General features: G+C 41.5%; 1 protein-coding gene across 2 annotated transcripts in view; it reads left to right on the top strand.

Annotated features, from left to right (window-relative positions):
• Positions 1-17,633, top strand: part of INTS4 (integrator complex subunit 4) — a 99,422-nt gene extending 81,789 nt beyond the window's left edge. Inside the window, exons 19-23 of one of the 2 annotated variants that reach the window (XM_043875470.1) lie at positions 5,394-5,453; positions 7,704-7,863; positions 8,080-8,232; positions 13,234-13,354; positions 17,153-17,633. In XM_043875470.1, the coding sequence (XP_043731405.1) occupies positions 5,394-5,453; positions 7,704-7,863; positions 8,080-8,232; positions 13,234-13,354; positions 17,153-17,331 (673 nt within the window). In that variant the 3' untranslated portion in view covers positions 17,332-17,633. The remainder of the gene's footprint in view (positions 1-5,393; positions 5,454-7,703; positions 7,864-8,079; positions 8,233-13,233; positions 13,355-17,152) is intronic. The other variant, XM_043875474.1, reaches the window with a different exon arrangement.
• Positions 17,634-23,576: the final 5,943 nt, after the last annotated feature.

Genomic DNA, 23,576 nt, shown 5'->3' with positions numbered 1-23,576 from the left:
TTGGCAATTTGATCTCTGGTTCCTTTGCTTTTTATAAATCCAGCTTGAACATCTGGAAGTTCATGGTTCACGTACCTTTGAATCCTGGCTTGGAGAATTTTGAGCATTACTTTGCTTTTGTGTGAGATGAGTGCAATTGTGCGGTAGCTTGAGTATTCTTTGGCATTGCCTTTCTTTGGGGTTGGAATGAAAACTGACCTTTTCCAGTCCTGTGGCCACCGCTCAGTTTTCCAAGTTTTCTGACATATTGAGTGCAGCACTTTCACAGCATCATCTTTTAGGATTTGAAATAGCTCAACTGGAATGCCATCACCTCCACTGGCTTTGTCCATAGTGATGCTTCCTAAGGCCCACTTGACTTCGCATTCCAGGATGTCTGGCTCTAGGTGAGTGATCACACCATCGTGATTATGTGGGTCATGAACATCTTTTTTGTATAGTTCTTCTGTGTATTCTTGCCAGCTCTTCTTAATGTCTTCTGCCATGAAGAATGAATGGGGTAAAATGTGTAAAAGCATTAACATGGTACTTGGTACATAGTTAGAGTTCATTATAATGGTAGCTGTTAGACTTTCTGAGAATGAGAATTGCTATATTGCTATATTTCATTGATCCTGAAATGTTCATTTAAAAAATTTAACTTCTCTGAAATCAGATATTTTGATGATGTTCTATAGTTTGATTGAAAGTGTTTTTTTTTTGTTTCTTGGTGTTTCATAAAAGTGCATCTTAAGAGTGATGGCACCAAACAAAAAAAAAGAAAAAGAACAAAAAAAAACAAGAGTGATGGCACCAAAGATTTCATATATATAATATGTACTTAGGGAACTTGTTATCAGACAGAAGACACATTTAATGCTCAGTCCACTAGTTGTGTTAGACTAAAAATCATGTAGAGAAACAAATATATGAGTGTTTAAGTAAACACCTAAAAACACATTAGGAAGAACATTCTTTTTTTTTTTTTAAGGAAGAACATTCTGAGTGTTGTTTTATTTCTTTGCTTATCTTGATGGTGACCTGATAAGGTCAGGTGGTACCTTAATCTTAGAGATAGCCATACATTCATTTAGCAAATGTTAAATCCCTGCTGTGTGCCGGTTGTAGCTGAGAAAATATAAGTGCTTGTGATAGCATCTACACTTTTTTATTAAAGAAAATGGATCTCCTTTTCAGTTTATATAGAATTATTATAAACATTTCAATATTGCAGATTAAGCGAACATTTTGTTCTCTGGTAATCTACCCCTTGTAAAACACCTAAGTATCCATTTAGATTATAAATATGTATGTTTAATATAGATTGAATCATAACATACTTGTCTGTTGTGCCTTATTTTTACTTCATCCAGCAATACGATATTTCACGTTGCCATGTTGTTAATAAGATTCCAATATATTAGGTCTTTGCTCATTTTTTTTTTTTTTTGGCTGTGCTGCTGCTCTGTGGCATGTAAAATCCGGGAATGAAACCCACGCCCCCCACTTTGGACCGCCAGAGAAGTCCCTCATGCTGTGTTATTTTATATTTTCCATTTGTACGCATTCCTGCTCCTTTTTCTTTTTCCTTGATTTTTGCTGGATTGATTGTTTTGTTTCTCTCTTCTTCCAGGGGTTTGGAGGTTTTGTACTATTCAAGTTTTAAACTTCAAATTAGAGACAGTAGAACATAATAATGGTTCAGAGGGCTGGGGTGCCTCATAGCTTAGATTCAGATCTTAACTCCACCATTTGCAAACTTAGTAACCTTGGGCAAGGTACTTAAGAATGTCTCTCAATTTGTTTCCTGTAAGTTAAACTGGGATAATGTTAGTACCTGAATCTCTGTCATAAAGTTATTGTAAGGATTATTGAATTATTATATGTAAAGCCCTTAAAATACTGCCTGAAACATTAAGAATAAACACTTAATAAATGTTAGCTCTTTTTAGTTGAATAAATAGTATTTTTACTCTTATATTTTTAGTAAATTGATTGACCTTATATTTATTAGCATTAGAAAATAGAATTTATGATCACCTTTATCAAAACCACATTTAATCAAAATACAAGTTTAAGTATACTTTTATTTTCTAGTTTCACATTGTTAAATAATTTAGAATTTAGTTTCAGATTATCCTTTTTTTAAATTGTAGCTGATTTACAATATTAGTTTCAGGTATTCACTATTTTTACAGATCATACTTCATTAAAAGTTATTACAAGATATTGGCTATAGTTCCTTGTGCTGTCCAATATGTTGAATTACAGTTTTTCATGTATGTCTTATTTTATGAATTCTTTCTTAAAATCTGCATCAGTCTTTATAAGTACATTGTCAAAATTATTTAGCTCCAACTTCCCCACCACTGCTGTTTTTGTACTACAATTGTCTTTAAAAAAAAAATTATTTATCTGGCTGTTTGGTCTTGGTTGCTGCATGCAGGATCTTTAAATTCTAGCATGTAGGATCTAGTTCCCTCACCAGGGTTGGAACCCAGGACCCCTACATTGGGAGTTCAGAATCTTAGCCACTGGACCACCAGGGAAGTCCCACAGTTGCCCTTTAAAATTCCCTGTTCTAATTCACTGTGTATCTGACTGGAACACATTCACTAGTAATTGTTTTTCAGAATAAGTAGATAAGTAGTGTACTCATTGAGACTTTGCATATCTAAAACTTTCTTTTGCTCTCATATGTGAATGGAGTTCTTTCAGAACTAAATATTACTATATCTGTTTTGTTCTCTTTCCTTTGTAGTTAGCTTATTTTTCTCAAAGCTGCAAACTTTTCTTTTTAGAATTCAGAAATTTCTGAATATATCTGTGTTTTCTTTGCTTGTTCTTACTGACCTTTAGTGGGACTTTGAAGTCTTAGCTCTGTTTTATCTCAGAGTTTTTTTCCCCTCTATCATTTCTTTAATTACTTCTTCTTCTATCCACTTCAGTGTGTCATACTGGATATTGTATCACCTGGCTCTATTTTTCCTACATTGTATCTTTTCTCTCATAATTTCAGTTCCTTTTTCTACTTTATATTCTGAGTAAATTCCTCAGCATGCTCTTTTAATTTACTATTTCGGTTTTCATCATTTTTCCTTCTAGCGTTCAATTGTTGAATTGATTTCAGTATTAGTGTTTATTTCTGTACCTTTTTTGTAGCAGTTTTTCTTGCTTTATCATTGCAATATCGTTTCAAATCGTCTCTTCAGTCTTACTGAGATTGTTTATTAGAATTTTTAAAAAAGGTTTCTGTGCTTTCTTGCCTTGATATTCTCATTGAGGTCTTCTTGGTTTCCTTGTCAGCTCCTCATCATCCTTATAACATCTAGTAATTTTTCATTGTGTTTTTATACTTATAAGTGAAAGTTTAGACCAGTTTAAATTGGTAATTGGTATCGGCTTACCTAACAGTTACAGGTCAGTGTTTGGTTTTCCCTAGTGGGCCTTGCTCTTACACTGAAAATGGGGGGTTCTTAGTGGTAGAGGCCTACTTCATGTACCATGTAGGTGAGGCTGCCTACTCTGTTTGGGAGTTTGGAACGAGTTCTCAAATCTTTTCATATTTTACTGCTTGGAAATTCTCCAAACTGGTTGTATGTAGGCAGGCCAAAAAATGTACTACGTGGCTAACTTGCTTTCAGGTCAGCCTCTACTTAGCTGGAGTTGTCCTCTCTAGCCCTGTCATCCTTGGTGGTCTTTGGTTGGTTAACCTCACTAGCAAATTTCAGTTCCACTTCTGATAGTTTTTCAGAGTTAAAGATTCAAGTGCTACACACTTTTTAGGAAAATAATTCAGGTTAATGTTGCTTTTAGAATACATTTCCATTTGCCATTTATCATTTATATATCCATTCAACCAATAGTTATTGAAGAGCTGCTTGTTTCAGAAAACGCTGGATTATTAAGAACCTTGGTCCCACAGTCTTACTTTTCTTTACTTGCACTGGGCCTTTGTTGTTGCGCGAGGGCTTTCTCTAGTTATGTGGCTTCTCGTGGCGTGGAGCGCAGGCTCGCGGCGTCCGGGCCCCAGTGGTTGCAGCACAGCACGTGGGCCTCAGTAGTTGTGGCTCGAGGTCTATAGAGCACAGGCTTGGTAGTTGTGCACGTCGCCTGCATGGGCAGGTGGGTTCTTATCCACTGTACCACCAGGGGAGTCCCTCTTACATGTTTTTATATAAGGAACGAGTGTTTGCTTTTTATTCACTGGAGCTGTATTCCTTCAATTAATGATGTATTAATGAAAATAAATGGAACATCCGCATGCAGAAATTACAAGAAATAAAATGCACAAAGATTAAAGGAAAAATCTATTCTTTGATTAGTAAGTTACATTGACCTGGCATGTTGCCTGGGCTAAATTAGGTATACATTTAACTTCAAAGTACTGTGAGGCCAAAGAAGCCAAGATAGAGAGGAAAGAATATAGTCTATGTCTGTGTGCAAAGTAGTAACAAAATCTTTTTCCATTTTGCGTGAGAATGTGACCTTTGGTTTCCAAGTCTGTTTCCCGGAAACCTGATCACATCATCTCTATTACTAGATGACTCTGCTGTGGTAAAAATGATCTCTAAGAAAATTACATATAGACTAGAAGGAACTATTGGACTTCTCAGATGGCTCTGTGGTAAGGAATCCGCCTGCCAGTGTAGGAGACTCAGGTTTGATCCCTGGATTGGGAAGATCCTCTAGAGAAGGAAGTGGCAACCCATCCCAGTGTGCTTGCCTGGAGAATTCCATGCACAGGGGAGTCTGGTGGCTGCAGTACATGGGTTCGCCAAGGAGTCAGACATAACGTAGCGACTGAACAGCAACAACAAGAAGGAACTGTCAGTGAACTCTGATTGCCTGCTGCAGACGCCAAAGCTTTGGCCTTCACTGAGTGCAGTGGTTCTTGCAACTGAGCATATCCCTTTAGGTGCCCTGGAAGGTATAATTGTGGGTTACTTCAAGAGATATTAGCACCCATGAGGCATGAGGTTTCTCCGTGAAAATGGCCTCCACATTGGCCTGATGTAGATCTCATCTCCTTGAACCTGAGCTGTCAGAACTCCCAGGGAGCTCTGTGGGCTGCCGCCTGGGCTGCTGCACGGAGGAATGTGCCATTGCACTGCCCTGCCCTCTATCTGAACCCAATCTGGTGCCCAGTGTGCCTGTGATAGTCTTTGATTTTGAATATTCATGGAGCCTAATGAGCATTGCACTGTTTTAATTGGGTCTTGAGTTGCTGACAAATGTTTCCCTGCAGGTCCTTTAGGAGTCCTTTAAGAGAAATAGAATTTTTAGTGTAATATGCTCATTGTCTTTCCATGTAGTTTCAGTTTCTGGGACTTTGGTCTTTACGACTCAGTTCTCAGATTTCAAATAACATGGGTTTTTATTTGTTTGTTTTGTTGTTTTTTTCTCTTCTACAGAGTTGACCCCTTATTCGGAATGTGTGAAAAATTTTTACAGGAAGTAGACTTTTTTCAGAGGTAAGTGTTTGATCACCTTCTAGCTTATTAAATCTTGCTTATATAGAGAATTGCATTTATAGGGAAACAGGAGTGATCGCAACCAGAATCCTTGGTTTAGCCCTTGTAGCCAGTGTGCCCTAATTTGTATGCAGTTAGCTGTCAGTATCAGCGGCTTCTGCATTCATGGATATGGAGGGCCTGACTGTACTATTCCATTTTATGTAAAGGACTTGAGCATCCATGGATTTTGGTATGTACTAGGGGTCCTAGAACCAATCTGCCACAAATACTGAGACATAATTGTATTTTCTTTACTGGTATGTAAACTTCCTAAGTTAGCTAAACATACAGCATAATAATAAAAACATCAGAAATTATTGAATGTTTTGATTCAGCACTCAGCTGGGCCAGAAAAGGACAAATATTATGTGGAAAAACTCAAAAGTAACAACTTGCCTATTTTTTTCACTGTGGTTCTGAAAGTTGCAGTGTTTCTCTCTTATCTACAAAATATTGTTCCATGATTCTGTAGGTAGCTTTTATTTTATAGCCTAGATACGTTTTCTGAGGATTCTTTGTGAAGTTCATTGGCTAAAACTGATGCAGTCAATGAGTGGAAGGCTTGGTGAAACAGTAGGAGTCAAAGTAGTGACCAGACGTGTGGTATGCTGGCTATTCAATACTGGGAAGAAGGATTTATAAGAATTTAAAATGTAATACTTTTGAAATCTAACGTTTCATTCTTCCACTCCTTGTTCCTACCCCCCTGAACTTTACCAAACCTGACTCTACAGGTTTGAAAGACTCTTTGCTTTTCAGGCTTTTTTCATTTGGATGATGATAGCTTCCTACAGGGCTAGGTTGCAGTACTGCCCTCACCACTAGGGGCTATGCTGTGCTGTGCTGTGTTTAGTCGCTCAGTCCTATCTGACTCTGGAGAAGGCAATGGCACCCCACTCCAGTCCTCTTGCCTGGAAAATCCCATGGACGGAGGAGCCTGGTAGGCTGCAGTCCATGGGGTCACGAATAGTTGGACTCGACTGAGCGACTTCACTTTCACTTTTTGCATTGGAGAAGGAAATGACAACCCACTCCAGTGTCTTGCCTGGAGAATCCCAGGGATGGTGGAGCCTGGTGGGCTGCCGTCTATGGGGTCACACAGAGTTGGACACGACGGAAGCAACTTAGCAGCAGCAGCAGCAGCAGCAGCAGCGTGTCTGACTCTTTGTGATCCCATGGACTGTAGTCCGCTGGGCTTCTCTGTCCATGGGGATTCTCCAGGCAGGAATACTGGAGTGGGTTGCCATGCCCTTCTTCAGGGTATCTTCCCAACCCAGGGATCAAACCCACGTCTCCTGTGTTGCAGGCAGACTCTTCTTCACCAGCTGAGCTATCAGGGAAGCCCTGTTCTCTAGTAAATAATACAGTCTAGCTTGACTCTTCAGATCCTGACTTCAAATCTCTATGAAGTCCCTGCCTTACTTTTGGTTTTAGATTTTTATTTTTAATTGAAGTATAGTTGGTTTACAATGTTGTATAAATTTCTGGCGTACAGCAAACTGATTTAGTTAAACATAGCTTTAGATTCTTTAAGGTGGAGAGTCTGTTTATGCACAGTTGGATTGAAGAGATTTTTGGAAAGATGACAGCTCTGATTTGCCACAGAGGAGAATGTGTTAAGAGCTGTACATTCTTCCTTAATTCAGCCTCTGAGTCTCAGTATTGATGTCACCCCCTCAGTGAAATATTTTTTAACTATCTCCTTTTACAAAGCAAAGTACCATGGAATCATTCAGAGCTGGGAGTAAGTTACCTAACTTTTTTAAGCCTCAGTACAGCATTATCCTCTCTGAGTCTCAGTATTCTTATCAGTGGTTATAAGCTGCATTAAAACAGACTTTTTCTTCTCTTTGGCTCGGTGTTTATGTTCCCAGTGTCTAGAATAGTACCTACCACCTGATAGGGCCTAAACATATTTTTTATATTAATTAATGAATATATGATAGGAAAATAATATTTCTAACAATACACAGGATTGCTACATTAAATAAGATGGTATAAAACACTCAAGAGGTTGCCTGGCACATTTTAATAAACACGGCTATTATGATGACTTTGTCACTGCAGCTTAATTATATAGGTGCGTGGCTTTCCTCAGGAGCCATGAACTCCTCCAGTTCATCACTTTTCCTACCTCAGGGCCTGGTAGAAGTTCAGGAGTCAGCCTGTGGTGAATGAATTCCTAGTTGCTTCTGTTTGCTCCTTCAGGTGTTTCATCGCTGATTTGCCCCACCTGCAGGACAGCTTTGTGGACAAACTTCTTGACCTCATGCCCCGACTCATGACATCCAAACCTGCAGAAGTGGTCAAAATTCTGCAGACCATGCTGCGGCAGAGTGCCTTCCTACACCTCCCCCTTCCAGAGCAGGTCAGTGTCTATGTCGGTATCTTGACCCCTGCAGCGCAGGTCTGTCCAGAGAATCAAAACTGCTCACCTTGGGGATCTTCTTTGCCTTAGTGGAGCAGCTGAGTTCAGGCCTTGCTTCTGTTTTACTAACATATGTCCATCCACTAGATAAGGAGATCGTGTTTCGTTGCCCAGGGGTGACCTGGCTTTAGAATCGTATTTTCTTCTTGTTTACAGATCCACAAAGCCTCCGCCACCATTATTGAGCCAGCAGGCGAGTCAGACAACCCTTTGAGGTTTACATCTGGGTTGGTGGTGGCCCTGGATGTTGATGCAACCCTGGAACACGTGCAGGATCCTCAGAACACTGTGAAGGTCCAGGTCTGTCAGGTTTGGTTCCCATGGAGAACTGACTTGGTGTTGAAACTTCTCCTTTAGCACCCCCTGTAATCTCTGCCTGAGGGACAGAAGCTGGGGAGAGGGAAGAGATGCTTTTATGGACAAGAATGTGGGCACAGTTCCCAGCTCTACTGCTGAATATGGTTTGGAGCAAGTTACATTAAACTCTGCATCTCAGTCAGGTTCTACAACTGACTAAGTAGGAATGGTAACGTTGAAATGAAGTGATGTATTAATGTGAAAAGTCCTTGGTCCCCACTATGGGTTCATTAAATGGCAGGGCCCCTTCTGTTCTTACAATGTGAAGTTAAGACTTGTTATTTTTAGGACTATAAGTAAATTGTAATAAGCAAATTCATGCAGGCTGTGGTTAGGTCAGCTTGGTGAATAAAATTTATGGGTGGGGAAAAAGCTGTCCGAGGGAGTATTTTTCCCAAGTTAGATAGATGTACTAGAGAGATGGGAGAGATTCAGTATAGACACTAATCAGTTTATAACATTCCGTAGTTGAGCCCCAAAGGAGTCCTACCCATTTGCCATTTCCCTCCTTTCTTCCTTCCCTCCTTTCTCCTTCCTTTCCTTTTTTCCATCCATGCAGTAATGTTTACTCTGTTGCACATGCTAAGTGCTCGGCAAGTGAATTAGAATTCCTGCCCTCAGGATGTTTAGTTTCAGTGAGAGACAGACAAGTGGACAGGCAGTTGTAAAACAGCCATCAGTTCAGACAGGTGCAGGATGAATTAAGAATATTTTGGTTTCTTTTTAAATACCAGATTGCTCCCACAACATAGATCTAGTTTTGGGAGCCACTTGCAACATAGCCTCCTGAAATGAGACACAACTTTTAAAATGACCTGTTCTCAAGACTAAGACTGATTCAGTAAGATAATGGACTGACTTAACAGACTCAGTTTCTAGATTGTGAAGTTCCTTAGAAGTTTCAAAGGTGGGAATGAAGGTGGACAGAATATACTACCCCAAAATAAGTCTTTTGGGCCCAAAGATTCTTTGTAGTGATTATTTTTGAGAGTCTGTAGACACAGGTGAATCTCTGGAAACAGAATTGCCCTTTTTGAGAGGAGAATTTACGTTTGTAAGGGAAATCGCCATTTGTAAGTTGTCTCCCTCTTAGTATCTGGAAGGCTAATCTCTAGAAGCTCATATCAGTGGAGAGTATGCCAACTTAAATTTGCCTGACAACCTTACCCTTGTTCATTGTGTTTTATTTGATGGCCTCATGTAACAGGCTCTCTTTCTCTTCAGCATCTTTCTTTTGTTTTTTGCTGAAAATGGTATTTAAGGTGATGGCTTGGGCAGTTTTAAGGAGTGACTCAGTTTTCTTAGGTCTCTTCTTTATATATAAAGATGTATTTATATATATATGTTTATATATATATATATATATATGTATGCATTTGTTATTAAGCTTCTGTTTTTCTCCTGTTAATCCGCCTTTATTATAGAAGGGTCTCAGACAAGAACCTAGAAGGGTAGAGAGGAAATTATTTTTCCTTTCCTACAGGGTTATTTTCAATTTTTGGCTTCTATAAAAAATTCATCAGTATACTTAAAAAATACATATGTTACTGAGTCCAAGCTCGCTCTGTTGCAAGGAGTGGGACCCCTTCCAGTGCCCAAGACTGGGCTTTTGTCTAGCACTTGGAAATGAATTGTCTGAGGAGACACATGCGCTGACAAAACAAGAGATTTTGTTGGGAAAGGGCGCCCGGGTGGAGAGCAGGAGGGTCAGGGAACCCAGGAGAACAGCTCTGCATGTGACTTGCAGTCTCAGGTTTTTGGTGATGGGATTAGTTTCCGGATTCTTTAGCTAGTCATTCTGACTCAGAGTCCTTCCTAGTGGTGCCCGCCTTGTTCAGCCGTGATGGATGCCATGGAGGATTCTGGGAGGTGGTCGGACATGTGGTGTCTCCTTTTGATCTTTCCCCAGCTCTTCCGGTTGGTGGTGACTTATTAGTTCCATGTTCCTTACCAGGACCTCCTGTCCTAAAACAGCTCATGCAAATGGTTACTATGGTGCCTGGCCAGGGTGGGCGGTTTCAGTCAGTGTGCTTCCCCTAACAGCTCTGCTTGCTGCAGGACAGGCCAGTGAATCTGAGAGACAAGGTTTTGAGGCAAAGAAGAGACTTTAATCAGGGAGCTGGCGGACCAAGAAGGTAGCAGGCTAGTGCCTCAAGATAACCATCTTATTGAGGTCTGGATGCCAGGTTCTTTCAAAAATTAGAGAGAAAGAAGCAATGAGGAACTAAAGTTAAAAGGCATAATAGAGAGGGAGATGCAGTGGGGAAGTAAAGTGAAAGGGTCTCCAGTCTTGCAAAACATCTCCAATGGAATGGCCAGCCTTCAGAAGGGTGTGTTATTCTCTCCTATTCACAGGTGGACAAGGACAAAGTATCTCTCCATGAGCTGAACAAAAGCACTTTAGTTTACAGTCAAGCAGAAGGCCAGGGTCCTCCAGGCAAGCTACTGAGTATAATTATAATAATAAAAGCAAGTCAAAGAAACAGTTTCTGACATGGAGTCAGAATTGGCTTCTTCCCTGCAACATATATATGTATATACATATATACATATCTGTGTATATATGTATATATAAGTTATTCAGATAAGGAATGCTATGGGAGAAACCCTTAATTTGTGGCTGAAGAAAAGAAAGACCTTGTGGAGATACTGTGGCATGGATTAGGTCTGAAAGGATGATTAAGAGCAAAGGATAGAGGTATTCCAGGCAGAGGGAATATGAATAAACACTGGCAGTAAGTACAGAAAAGTAGCTTGGAGCAGGCAGGGTCAGCTTCCTGGAAGAGAGTAAGGATGAATCAGGCCCTGGAGATGGTAATATTTGCCTACGGTAACAGTAGAGGAAAAATATCTTCTGACTTTCCATCCGGAATTCTTATAAATTATGAGACCTACAGAGAACTAATTCTGAGCTGCCTGTGAAGTTGTGCTGCCAGCTTTTTTTGTTTTGTTCTGTTGACTGAAAAAATAATGCACAGCCTAGAATTGGAGAGTTAGGTTTTTTTTTTTTAAGCGGGTGTTCTTAGGGCTTCAAGCCTGGGAGATAGCATCTCAAATTAATGCTGAGAAAACTGTTCTGAAGAGGAAGTGGGGGAAACTAGGTTATACAGGAATTTTTGCAGCAACACCAGGTAGTCACAATGAAAGATTACTGTTCGTAAAAGAAAACTAGATATCTCAAGGAGTTTAGCGCTTTTCTGTATCTGGGAAGATGGAAGAATCTGGACTCGCTGAAATCATTCCTTTGATATGCACCTCAGCTATCTGGGGCCAGTATCCTGTTTTCTCATCCTGAGTTTCCTCAAGCTGTACCATGGGTGTGACTGCAGTCCGATGACTGCTAGGTGGTGGGCATTCCTTGTTTCTGCCCTGTGTTCTCCAAGGGCTCACGGGTGGAGGGTGGCTGCTGTCCCTGATGGCTCAAAATCCTTTGCTTACTGAAATGGCAGGCAGTGTTTTATTTCTCACTCCCAACGTTAGCGTCACCCTGGCTCCACATTCGAATTACTCAGAATGTGTTAAAAAAAATACTGATGCACAGGCTTCCAGTTTAAGTCAGAATCTTGAGTAGAACTCATGAGTACCAGTATTTTTTATTTAAGAGCTCATAGGTTCCAATTAAAAAGGAAAAAAAAAGAGCCCATAGGTGATTCTAATGTGCAGCCAGGGTTGAGAACCATTGTTTCACATTGTTCCTGGAAAAAGTTCACTGACCAGTTGTGCATAAATGAGATCACAGGTAGATTGTTTAAGGTTCATCTGCTAGACTCTACTGAAAAATCACCTTCAGAGTAGCTTTACTACATGCATGGCCAAACTGTTTGAATGCCATCATAGGTTGGAAGATGGGGAAGTCACTGCTCAGTCGCTGGACAGCTCTGACAGTAAGAAAGCGTTGTCCAGCTCAGCTGCCATGCCCCAACACTTCTGGACAGATGAGATTATGGGGCAAGTGGGCTGAGACATGCCTCCCCAGAGTTTCATAGTTGAGAGACTTGTGCAGTCCCTACTTGACCCCATCAGTACATTCCCAAAGCCCAGGTCCTGTGTGTTTCTAGGATGTGCTTCATTTGCTCCTTCAGCTCACTTGTGCACTGTGCAGTGTGATAGGCCCTCTACACAGATAACTGTGAAGCTCCCCTCGGTGTTGAGGAGAGCTCTTTGGCAGCTTGTGAGACTTGAAGAACTGGCCCGTGATTTGAGCAGACCCCTCATGAAGCACTATCTCTGTAGAAAGAGATAAACAGCTTTCTGGCTGCTTATGATCTAGTGAAACGTTACAGAATTGTTCTTTTTAAAAATATGTATGTATGTACTTAATTTTGGCTATGCTGGGTCTTTGTTGCTGTGGGCAGGCTTTCTCTAGTTGCAGCAAGCAGGGGCTACTTTCTGGCTGTGGTGCATGGGTTTCTCGTTGTGATGGCTTCTCTTGTTGCAGAACACCGGCTTCATTAGTTGTGGTGCACAGGTTTAGTTTGCGCCACAACCTGTGGGATCTTCCTGGACCAAGGATTGCACCCATGTCCCCTGCATAGGCAGGTGGATTCTTAACTGCTGGACCACCAGCAAGGTTCCAGAATTATTCTTAATACTTGATAGTTGATGATGGATGGTGGGCCATGATATGACTCAGAGCCAGAAGAAGCAGGGAGTGCCTGCAAAGGCTCTTCACGTCAGGATTAATATTTTAACTTATCCATGTACTTCATAGAGGCACCTTATTTCTTTCACTCATTCACCATAAATTCGGGAAAGATTTATCACACACTGGCTTGTACTAGGGGGAGGGTAGAGAGATTTTGACAGTATTGTCCTCCCCACAAGGAGCAGTTTCTTATGAAGGATGGTGTCATCTTTTCCTCCTGTTTTGGGGTTCACAGCAGGTGTCACCAGCGATTTTGTTAAAAGCTCATGGCTCTTCTGGCTCTTTTTCTCATGTCTGTCACCTCTTAGGTCTTATATCCAGATGGCCAGGCTCAGATGATCCACCCTAAGCCGGCAGACTTTCGGAATCCTGGCCCAGGGCGGCACCGGCTCATCACTCAGGTGTTCCTCTCCCACACTGCTTGGACAGGTAAGGAGTCCGTGGGGGGCAAGGCATTTGTTTTTTATAGTTTGAAAAATACGTGATTGAACCAGGCCTGCTGAGGGTTGAACTTGATTTCCTAAGGCGCTTACAAGCTCAAGCTGGGCATATTTAGACTAATTTGCTGCATTGCTTTGATTATACACAGCACAAAATTTTTTCAAAAGATTACGATAGAATGGAGTCTCATGGAAAGAACTGTGGGCTAGACATTTGGAGACTATTTTCTTATCGTAACTTTGTAATTGACTTGCTGCAAAACCTTGGACAGGCTACTCTCCCTTCTGAATCTTGTCTCCTCACCTTCTAAATTAAGATGACAATTCTTAATCTACTACTTAATTCCGAGGACTAGTCTTTCTGGAAATTAAGCAGTTTTATGTTTTTTTTTACCAATAATTTAAAATCACTCTTTTTGTTATATGAACAGTTCATTTCATTCCCCCAGAAGAGGTACAGTGACAACTGTTAGTGCCTTTCCTTCCCACATGGGCTGGTTTGTGGGGTAGTGCAAAGATGATCTATTCATACTTCGCCCTACAGCATCTGAGTAGAAACTTGTTAATCTGAGAAAATAACATGGAAGCTACATAGGTATTTTTCTTTAATTTGTAAAGGATAAAATGAGAGAATACAAATGCAATGACATTCAATTTCCACAATCTGTAAGGCGCTTTGGAAACTTTGGAAAGAGACTCAGTCTGCAGAACCTAAAATGTGGGAGAGAATTGGTCTCGGTGGTGTCGCCTAAATTGTTGAAGATGATTCAGAAGTATGGTTGTTACTGGAGATGGTGTTCAATACCAGCAAATTTGGTTTATTTTAGAAATAGATGAATGCCTTCTGGAATTTTCTTTCACTGTATTTTTGAATACATGCATAATTATTTATTGCCATTATTAGTGGTTCCCCCAATTAAGGGTGTTAGGTGGGTGTAGATGACTTTATAAAGTTTTCACAAAGAGGAAACAGTGCTATTGAATGTGGGAGCAGCCCTTTTGGAGGTCCAGTGGGCCTGTCACAGTTGAGGGAGCTTCCAGCCAGGAAGCTTTTCCCAGGATCTGCCTCCCTGAACGTCCCTCGCTCCATATCCTTGCTGTTGGAATGTTCTGCACTGTTTGCCACAGTGCAAGTCTACAGGAAGTTAGAGTTCCTTATTCTGATCTCTTTTGGTGAAGGGATCCTAGATATGGGGAAAGAAATGCTGTGGGACAGCACTGTTTTGCAGGGACCAAGGCTGAGGGAGGCAAGACAGCATATTACAGCTCAGAAGAGCTTGAAAGGTTTTAAGGGGTGTATTGACTTGTCCCTGGTCATACAGCAGCTCACTGCATGAACCAGGCATACAATTTGGGCTGTCCTGAGCCTGAAAAATTATAATTCACTCAGGGTTACCTCCTTTGAGAGGCTGCTACCTAGTCATAATTAAAAATCTGTTTTAATTCTCTGCTCAGCACTTACTCATGTCAGATGTTTCCTCATTCATTTATTGACTTTATCTCCAATTAGAATGTGGGCTGCTTGAGAACAGGAAACTTGCTCACCACTTTTACCTTTGTGTTCCCAGTACCTCTATATCTTATGTCCCTAGTCCCTGACATGTAGTAAATGCTCAACAAATAATGAAAACGGAATGTAGGGTTTCAAGTTTGCAATAAAAATTCATTTAATTCTTAGATAACTCTGTGGTGGGAGTTAGTATTCTGCTCTTAATTTTGTAGGTGCATAAGTGGAGCCCCACGTAGCCGATTGATAGTGGCTTGGAGGCCTGCATGCAGATTTCCTAAGTGCCTTGTTTTTTCACTATACCATCCTCCCATCTGGCCTGGGATACTAAAGTGAAATGTGTTCTCATTCTGAATGTGCCAGCACTTTCTTCTTCCTAACCCAGGAGATGAGGCCTGGTGTTGGGAAGGGGCTCCTCCATCTAGTCCCTCAGCTCCCTACCTAGGGCCTGTCTTTTGGGAGATAGGATGCTGCCAGGCCTGGAGTCACATAGACAAGTTTCCAAATTCTGCCTTACTTGCTGTGATCCTGAGAAAGTTATTTAACCTGTCTGTCTCATTTTCCTTTAAGACTGTGGAGTGGTAATATATACCTCATAAAGACATACTCTTCCAAGGATGATAAACAGGTTGCATGATTGGCCCCAGACGATCTTTTGTTTGTTTTTTCTCTCTGCTCCCTTCCTCTAATGGCAGTGGCTTGAATTGCCACTCTTCACATGTGCTGGTGAGGGAAGGCTTAATGACCAGGTAGGGTTCAGTTGTCTGACCTTACCAGCGTTTGGCTCCTGAAAGTGCTGTGAGAGCCAGGGCTGGGTTGTGGTTCAAGGGTTGGCAGTAGCCATCTAGGACAAAAGAGAAGAGCCTGTTGGGAGAGCTGATACTGGAGCCTCGGACCAGAGAGCAGTGCTGGTTTCATTACAGGGACATGAAGGCTGGTGAAAGGGCCCGTGGTAAATGGTCCTGCTGAAGTTGCTGTCTGGGCTTGGCTGGGTTGCTCTGGCTGGCTGCCAGCCCTCCCTTCCTGGAAGACAGTGATCTCGTCTCTATTTTGATCCCTAGGGAGAAGTCTGGAAATAACAAGGAACATGTCTGGGGAGGCATTGAGAAGTCCTGGGACCTCTGCCCTTGTTCATTTTCTGTTCCATCAGCCCTTGTTGCTGCCCTTTAAACCCCTTACCCTTGGGCTCATCTTTGAAACTTGCACCTTTCATGAAGTAAGGAGGTTACCCAGTCACACAAGATCGAGGATGACACCCAAGCTAGCGGTGTTCTTGTCCTCTGCACCTGCCATTAGGTCTTTCTGAAATCCTTTCCCTCTTCTTTATTGAAGCCACATGGTTAATAGAAAGATTAGTGTTTCAGTTTATGAACTGAGCTCAAATTCTGTCATTAGTGTGGATTTGGGCAGTCACTTAGAACCTCTCAGAACCTTGGGACTTTTTTGGGATCGTGACGCTCTTTCTTCCATGGTGTGGCAGGGTGAGATCTCCTGGAGTTATGTGCTTGGCACAGAGTAGGTGTTCCATTGCAAAGCCTTCCTGGGCTCCTTCCTCAGTACTTCTTACAGACTCGAGTGTGCACTGTGCTCTGCACAACTGTCTCTGTCTCCTCAGCCAAACAGCAACTTAAGGGCGGTCTTATTTATTTTTGCTGGGCCTGCCAGGTGCAGACACCAGATCATTGTTATAATGTCATGTCATGAAAGAATGGAAGGTTCAGTGACATGATTTTAGGTCCCTGAAATGTGTTCCTATTCAGTAATGAGTGTTTTCTGTCCGAACTGTTTCCAGATGAATGGCTTCTTCTCCGCTGATGCAGCAGAGTGCACTCTGCACGCAGCCCTCAGGTCTGAGATCAGCTGCCCAGAAAGAGCGTGGTTATCTGGGCACAAGAACTGGCCACATGCACATACCTCGTGTCCCTCTGTCTTTGAGGCTGGAAGGCCTCTGTGCAAGAGGGTTTTTCACTTGCTTTCTGAGTATCTCAGCAGCCATGGCTCTGAGCTGCAGGGAGCCCAACAGACCTGAGGAGGAGGTGGCGGTGGCAGAGATGCAGCAGCACATCTGTAGCTTAGGAAGAGCCTCACGGAAAATTGTTTTTGTTTTGCAGGTGGGGGAAGGGAGGGATGCAGACAGGTGAAAAATGTTCTTGAAACCCTGCTGCAAAAAAAAAAAAAAGAAACCCTGCTGTCTCCATCTTTGATCTTGCTCTTACTTGACATTTCATCCCAATTCCTGGTCGTTGCCCCATCATTGAGGATTTTTGTCTTTTTTTCTAGAACCCTGCCAGGTGGAAGTGAGGCTGCTGCTGGCCTACAACTCCAGTTCACGCATTCCAAAATCCCCCTGGATTGAAGGTGGTGAGATGTCACCCCAGGTGGAAACCAGCATCGAGGGCACCATCCCCTTCAGCAAGTCTGTAAAAGTTTACATAATGCCCAAACCTGCAAGACGCTGAATCACAAGCAGTCTTTACAGCCGTGGCCTAGAAGGCCCTTCTTGGGATCAGAGTGAGCCAGAAGCCTGGAGCATTTCACCTGGAAATAGTATATAGGCATAAGGAGGAACATGTGACCCATGCAGTCTCATCTGTATCAAGCATTGGATAAATTATTTTGCATTAATTAAGAACACAGAAACCTTCAAGGCTATCTTGTCCTCCACCCCCAACCTCCACAGCCCTGCCCCCAATAAAGTTGAGACACCAAGCTGCTCTAGTCCCTGGTCCTTCAGGGAATCTGTGTGGCTATAGGTTCAACATTTATACTACATGTCTGCATTCTTCAGGTGTGAAACAAAAAGATCCAATTTTCTAGCCACTTCCAAAGAACCGGTTATTGGAGCCATAATCTTATTTCTTAAAGCAATAGTCTGTTTGTCAGAGCCAACTCCAAAGCAGCTTTCACAGCTTTGCTTTTTTACTATCGACAGTTCCTGAATGGCCCCAGACTTCATCATCTTGCCGAGAGTCTCCTTCCTTAACTCAGGCAATGGCTGGCCAAGAACTGAATGGACATTCATTCTTCAGGAAAATTTTTGATCTTGCCTGCCATTATCCTTAGGACCAAAATATGAGAGATGGGCCGTATTTTAGAAAAGGAACTAGCATTATAGGAAAGAGGGATCTAGTGTAAGAAGCACAGTCATTTTCCAGTACTTCTCTGATGACTCCAGTGTTGGAGCTGCATGTGAGTTAAAGATGCAGCTGGGGTGTAAGGACAGTAAAGGCTGTGAACCATGTGAGGGCCTGTGATGTGTTCTTTACCTGTCATTTAATCCTTGTAACAGCCAAGTGCGTCTGACAGGTTAGGTCATTGGTAGGAATACTGTAATAACACCTGTATTCATTCAGATCCAAAATGAGTCCAAAGGTCTGAGCTATACCACATCAGGAGAGGTATATGGAAAAGAACCTACAAATCTCTCTTGTGCCTTAATTTTCTTATCTGTAAAATAGAGATAATTATACTTTATGGGTTGTTGAATGGGTTTAATTAAATAATGCTTGGCAGAATCTTAATCTCTGGCCAGTCTCGATCATATTTGGTGCTTGGAAAGCTAATAAAAATAACAAGAGCATACAGTTACTGAGAGCCAGAGCTGGAATTTGAATTCAAAGCACATTTGACTTTTAGTTTAACACACCTAATGTATGCCCAGCAGTGTTGCAAACCCTTTAATGAATTAATTCATTTAATCCTCAAAACTACAGTATGAAGTAGGTGCTATTATAATAAACCTAATAGTAGGTGCTATTATTATTATTAAAGCAGTTGAAGTTGAGATAATTTAAAGAAGCCAGGATTATGGGAAAGAGAGATCCACTCTAAGAAACAGCACTTTCAGCTCCGTCTCTGATGGCTACAGTGTTGGAGCTGCCTCGTTGGCCGAGGTCGCAGAGCTGGTAAATGACAGAGCTGGGATTAGAACCTGGGTGGTCTGGCTCCTGGAGGTCATAACTGCTATGGAGAGACCAAAAGAAGATCACCTCAGTGGCATTTACTTTTCTTGTGTGCTCACTTACTTAGTACATCTCAGTGACGTGCCATCAGTGTCAACAGGAAGTCCTAAAGAAAATTGCCTGCCTTGGAGATGAAGTAAAGCTTAAAGCCAGGCTGAGTCATCCCATGGCCCCGACACAAGCACCTAATGATGATTACTGAGTTGAAGCACGAGTGAAAACATCAAGAACCGTTTCTGCTAACTGAGCCTTCCATGCCATAGCTATAGAAAGCCTTCCAAGGGAAAAATATGCTGAATCCTTTTCAGGTACACTACTCCTTTTATACAAATCTTTCTCAGTTATTCCCCATTTTATAGGTGGGGAAACTGAGAGTTTGAGTCATGTCTTTCTCCTAAGGGGCGAGGGCAGAATTTGATCCTAGGTCTTAAGACCCGAAATAGTACTTTTCACATCAAAGGTAAAGAGACACAAAGGGGCAAATTTTGCCTTAGTAGCAGGATGAGTTTTTAAAAACTGTTAAGAGTTGAATGGGTTATCTTAGGAGATCAGGAATTTTCCATGCTGAATGTGTTCAGTCTGAGGTTGAACAAGCTCCTGACATGTGTGTCCTAAAGGAATTCAAGTTATCACATAAGGGGTAGAGCTCAGCCTTTTAAGTTCTTCTTTCTCCGACTTCTCTGTGAATTATGAGAATCTTGATCTTTCTGACAAAGACCTGGGAAGGGGGCATAGAGATGGCTCTAGTGTGGCACCCTCATTTATAAGTGACCGTGCAACCAGAGAGACTGAGTTAGTAGAAGCAAGTCTGGAAATCAGGCCTCTACAGGGGTCTGTTCTGCATTTTCAGTGGCCAACCATGTACCTGGTCAAAGCTGGAAACTGTCACACTGGACTCTATCCTTACACTTCGTATAAAACTAGCCATCACGTCCTTGAGATTCTGCTGCTTTAAATGTTTCAGTCCTCTTTACTCAATGTGTCTGTCTTGATGCAGCCTACATCATCACTCTAGAAGTGTGAGATTAGTTTCCTAACGAACTGCTTGCCTCAAATCTTTTCCCCTTCAGCCCACTCTTCACACAGGTGCCAGAGTAATCTTTCCAAAATCCAGATCTGATCACATTCATTCACCTGCTTAAACCTCCTTAAGTGGGTCACTTCTTGGCTCCAGGATGAAGTCTAATCAGTCCTTGAAGAATCTTCATCCCCTGCTGTCCTCTCCAGCCTCATACTCCGTGTCCCCAACATTCTCTGTAGTTCTCCCGCTGTAGAGGATTATCTGTAGTTATTCCTGATTGTCACCACGCAGTCTCTTGCCTCACACCTGGACCTTGGAGTGTGCTCTTCAGATTGTCTCCTGTGGTCCCTTTCTTTTCATTCTTCAGGAGTGAGCCTTATTCTGGAACCTGTCTGTGTCTCCTGTGAGCTTGATGCATTGCCTTTATGTTCCCACAGCCTTCTATACATTCTTCAACCATTGTGTTTATTGCAGGTTCACAAATGCCAACCCCTGAAGCAGGTAGGCAGGGGGAAAAAAAAAGGTAAGTGGCTTTGTAAAGCTAATAAATGCCTCGTTTTCAAAGTCATGAAAAAGAATAATACTCATGCAATTTTAAAAAAGGAGTGGGTCAGTGGCTGTAGGAAAATGATAGACTGAAGAATCAGCAGATTCTCTGTCTGACGAAGGCTGTTCAGCTCCACTCAGCTGTTCAGTTGTTCATAGGTATGGGCCTGGTCAGATTTTCTAATTCCTCCAGAAAAGCCAGTAACCTGCATTTTCATGTTAAAAAAAATATATATCCATGTAAAAAGTTTTGGTAAGTCAAGTAAATGTTCAGATTACTCTGAGACCAACAAAACCTGTCTCCAGGTAGATTTGTGACAGTGTGCAACTTCTGCATCATCACTCTGTTTATATGTCTGTTTCTCCCAACCAGTGTGTGAAGAGCTGGGCAGTAAGAATGTGTTGTATCCCCAGCGTAGCGCCTGGCACATACCAAGCAAGGAAAGAATGAATGAGTCCATGAGTCCAGAGCAAGGTTGACAGTACCATGACATGCCTGCAAAAGCCAGCCCTGAGAGTCGGACTTGTGAAAGGACTGTATGTTTGTCTTTGACATAATTGACCTTAGCAAACAGAATTGAGGAGAAGGTACACACCTAGCACGTGACAAGACTTTTCTCAGGAACCGCTCAAGGTAGGAGAAATTAAGTGTGGGCAGAGCGAGGACTGTGCACGCAACTTACAGATTGAATCAAAGGGCGTGTGACTAAGACATGGGACTCAGTATAGTGTCATGGAAAAAGAGCTTCTCTCCCAGTTCTTTGAATTTCCAGCACTGACCATGCAGAAGAGATTCAGAAGTAGGGGCTATTGCAGGTTTGATACAAAGTTTAATAACTTCACTGCCAGGTACTTCTGTCTCTTAAGAAGTTTGTACTAAGTTATGTTTAATGTAGAGACAACTCACTTAGGAACACCTAATTACACCTACACCTAATTCAACACCTACTGGAGCTGTCTTATCTTACATTTGACAAAAAAATAAATTCTTTTATCTCATCACCCAGAAAAATAGTCTGAATTTTTATCAGACATAAAAGTTTCTCGTTATATGTATCTGGCTTTCCGAGCTGAGGGAACTGGGGTCTAGAAAGACCCTGTCATCTGACACACAGTTGGTTGTGGAAAGGGCACTGAGCATGACCTTCTCAGACTCTCGGCTGGGTATTAGGTCTGTGAGAATCTATCTCCTATGGGTCTCCTAAGGTGGTACAAAGAGATCAAGACACAGCGTTGGGTTCTAATCCTGCCTTTGCCACTTTCTTGCTGGGTAAACTTGGAAAGATCACTTTCCATGGCAATCATCTCAGCTCATGTTTTCTTGCCAAGCCACATCTTAAGTTGATTGGCTGTCCTTAAGTCGGATGCCCAGTGTGGCCAGTCAGGTGACAGGATCATGTGGAGCAAAAATGAACTTTCCGGGCCGTGTCTTCAACAAGGGTGGGGGTGGAGCAGTTTTATTCAGCTATGGCCATGATCAATAGCATACCTAGTTAATGTCTGTTGAAAAGTTCCCAAATATTTGGTGAATAAATGAACCACTTGTTCTTTAAGACCTGTGTTACATTCTTAGTGATGTCTCCCCTAATCTTCCTCCTATTCTGGTAGGGTAAGTTAGTCCCCGTTTGTGCCACCACTGGATGTTATAACTATTATAATGTTAACACACTGTATCATTGTCTTGTTTATTTCTCTCTCAGGTAACTCCTGAGGGCAGGAATTATGACTTACTCATTCCTATACCCCTATTATCCAGCAATAATTGGTCATAAGAATATTAGTTAAAGACTTTGAGTAAATGAGTATGAAGGAGAATTACTGAATAAATGAGTGAGTGAAAAGAGTAGATAATTCCTTTGGGCACCAACATCCTAGGAATCTATGAAATAATAAGCTGCTATATTAAGAACCATAAGATAAAACCAGTTAGCTTTACACAGCAGCCCCCTTAGGAGAAAGATAATGACAATGGTTTCAGTTTATTGAGTCCTTAGTACATGCCAGGCAGAGTGCTAAGACTCTGTGAATTACCCCACTTAACACCTGTGATGACTTCAGGTACTAATATTATCCCTATCTGACATGAGAACAGTGAAACACTGAGAAATTAAATAAATGCCCAACCAGTGAATGGCATTGGAAGCCACAGGTCAAAGTCAAGGCTATTGGACACCAAAGCCAATACTCGTAACTTTTATTTTCAAGAGGGGGAAAAATGAAAAATAAGGCAATGCTGATAACTATTAATAATTCTATTAGTCTCTTGTAAGGTTTTCGAAAGGTCACTTGGTATTTAATAGAACCAAGGCTATCCATGCCAGTAGGGGCCATTAGAAGGCATAGTCCAGTTCCATCATTTTATAGTGAGGGAATCTGAGGCCGAGAGAACTGGCAAGATTCAGGTTTAGTTAGTGGAACAGCCTGTCTAGAACCTGAGTTTCAAGGCATGGGTCCTTTCATTGTTACTGAAGTGTTGCTTCAGGGCTCTGCTCATGTTACTGCACAAAGAAATTTTCCCTTTCCACATATCTGAAGTAGCCTCATCACTCTTTTTCTTATCTTTATTTTTCTTTAAACAGCTTTATTTTTATAAATAGCTTTAAAAAATTTTTTTTATTTTATTTTTTTATTTTTTATAAATATATAAATTTATATTTATACATTTATAAATATAAATTTATTTTATAAATAAAATAGCTTTATTTTTCTTTAAACAGATTCTATTTACAATAGGTATTTGCTCACTTATTTATTTGGCACACTAGAATAGAAACTTGATGAACGTAAGACTTTTTATTGATGTTTCTTTGGAACTATAGCATTGCCTGGTATACAATGTACTTAATAAAATTGGTTGATGACTAAACATTCCAAAGTATCAATTACAATATGATTTTAATGTACTGAAACCTTGGCTTTCAAACTTCACATCAGAAGGCTTTCTTCATTTTTGGCTTTATTTTCATATATGCCTTTTTTTCATTTACTTCTGGCCTAACATTTACCACAGTATTAAACTTTGGTAAACAGCTGTCTCCTCTGTCCCCGCCTCCCCGCCCCCTAGGACAGGGGCCTTGCCTGAGTCATCCGTGCATTGCAGAGCCTAGCCCAGGACCTGGTACAGGCAGCTGTTCTCAAGTGCTAGGGAGGCTGGAGTGGAGAGTGGGAAGAGTGA

The sequence above is a fragment of the Cervus elaphus genome, chromosome 2 (assembly GCF_910594005.1).
Source record: "Cervus elaphus chromosome 2, mCerEla1.1, whole genome shotgun sequence".
Classification (NCBI taxonomy): domain Eukaryota; kingdom Metazoa; phylum Chordata; class Mammalia; order Artiodactyla; family Cervidae; genus Cervus; species Cervus elaphus.
The sequence above is the reverse complement of the archived record's forward strand: the minus strand, read 5'-3'. Positions and strand labels throughout refer to the sequence as shown.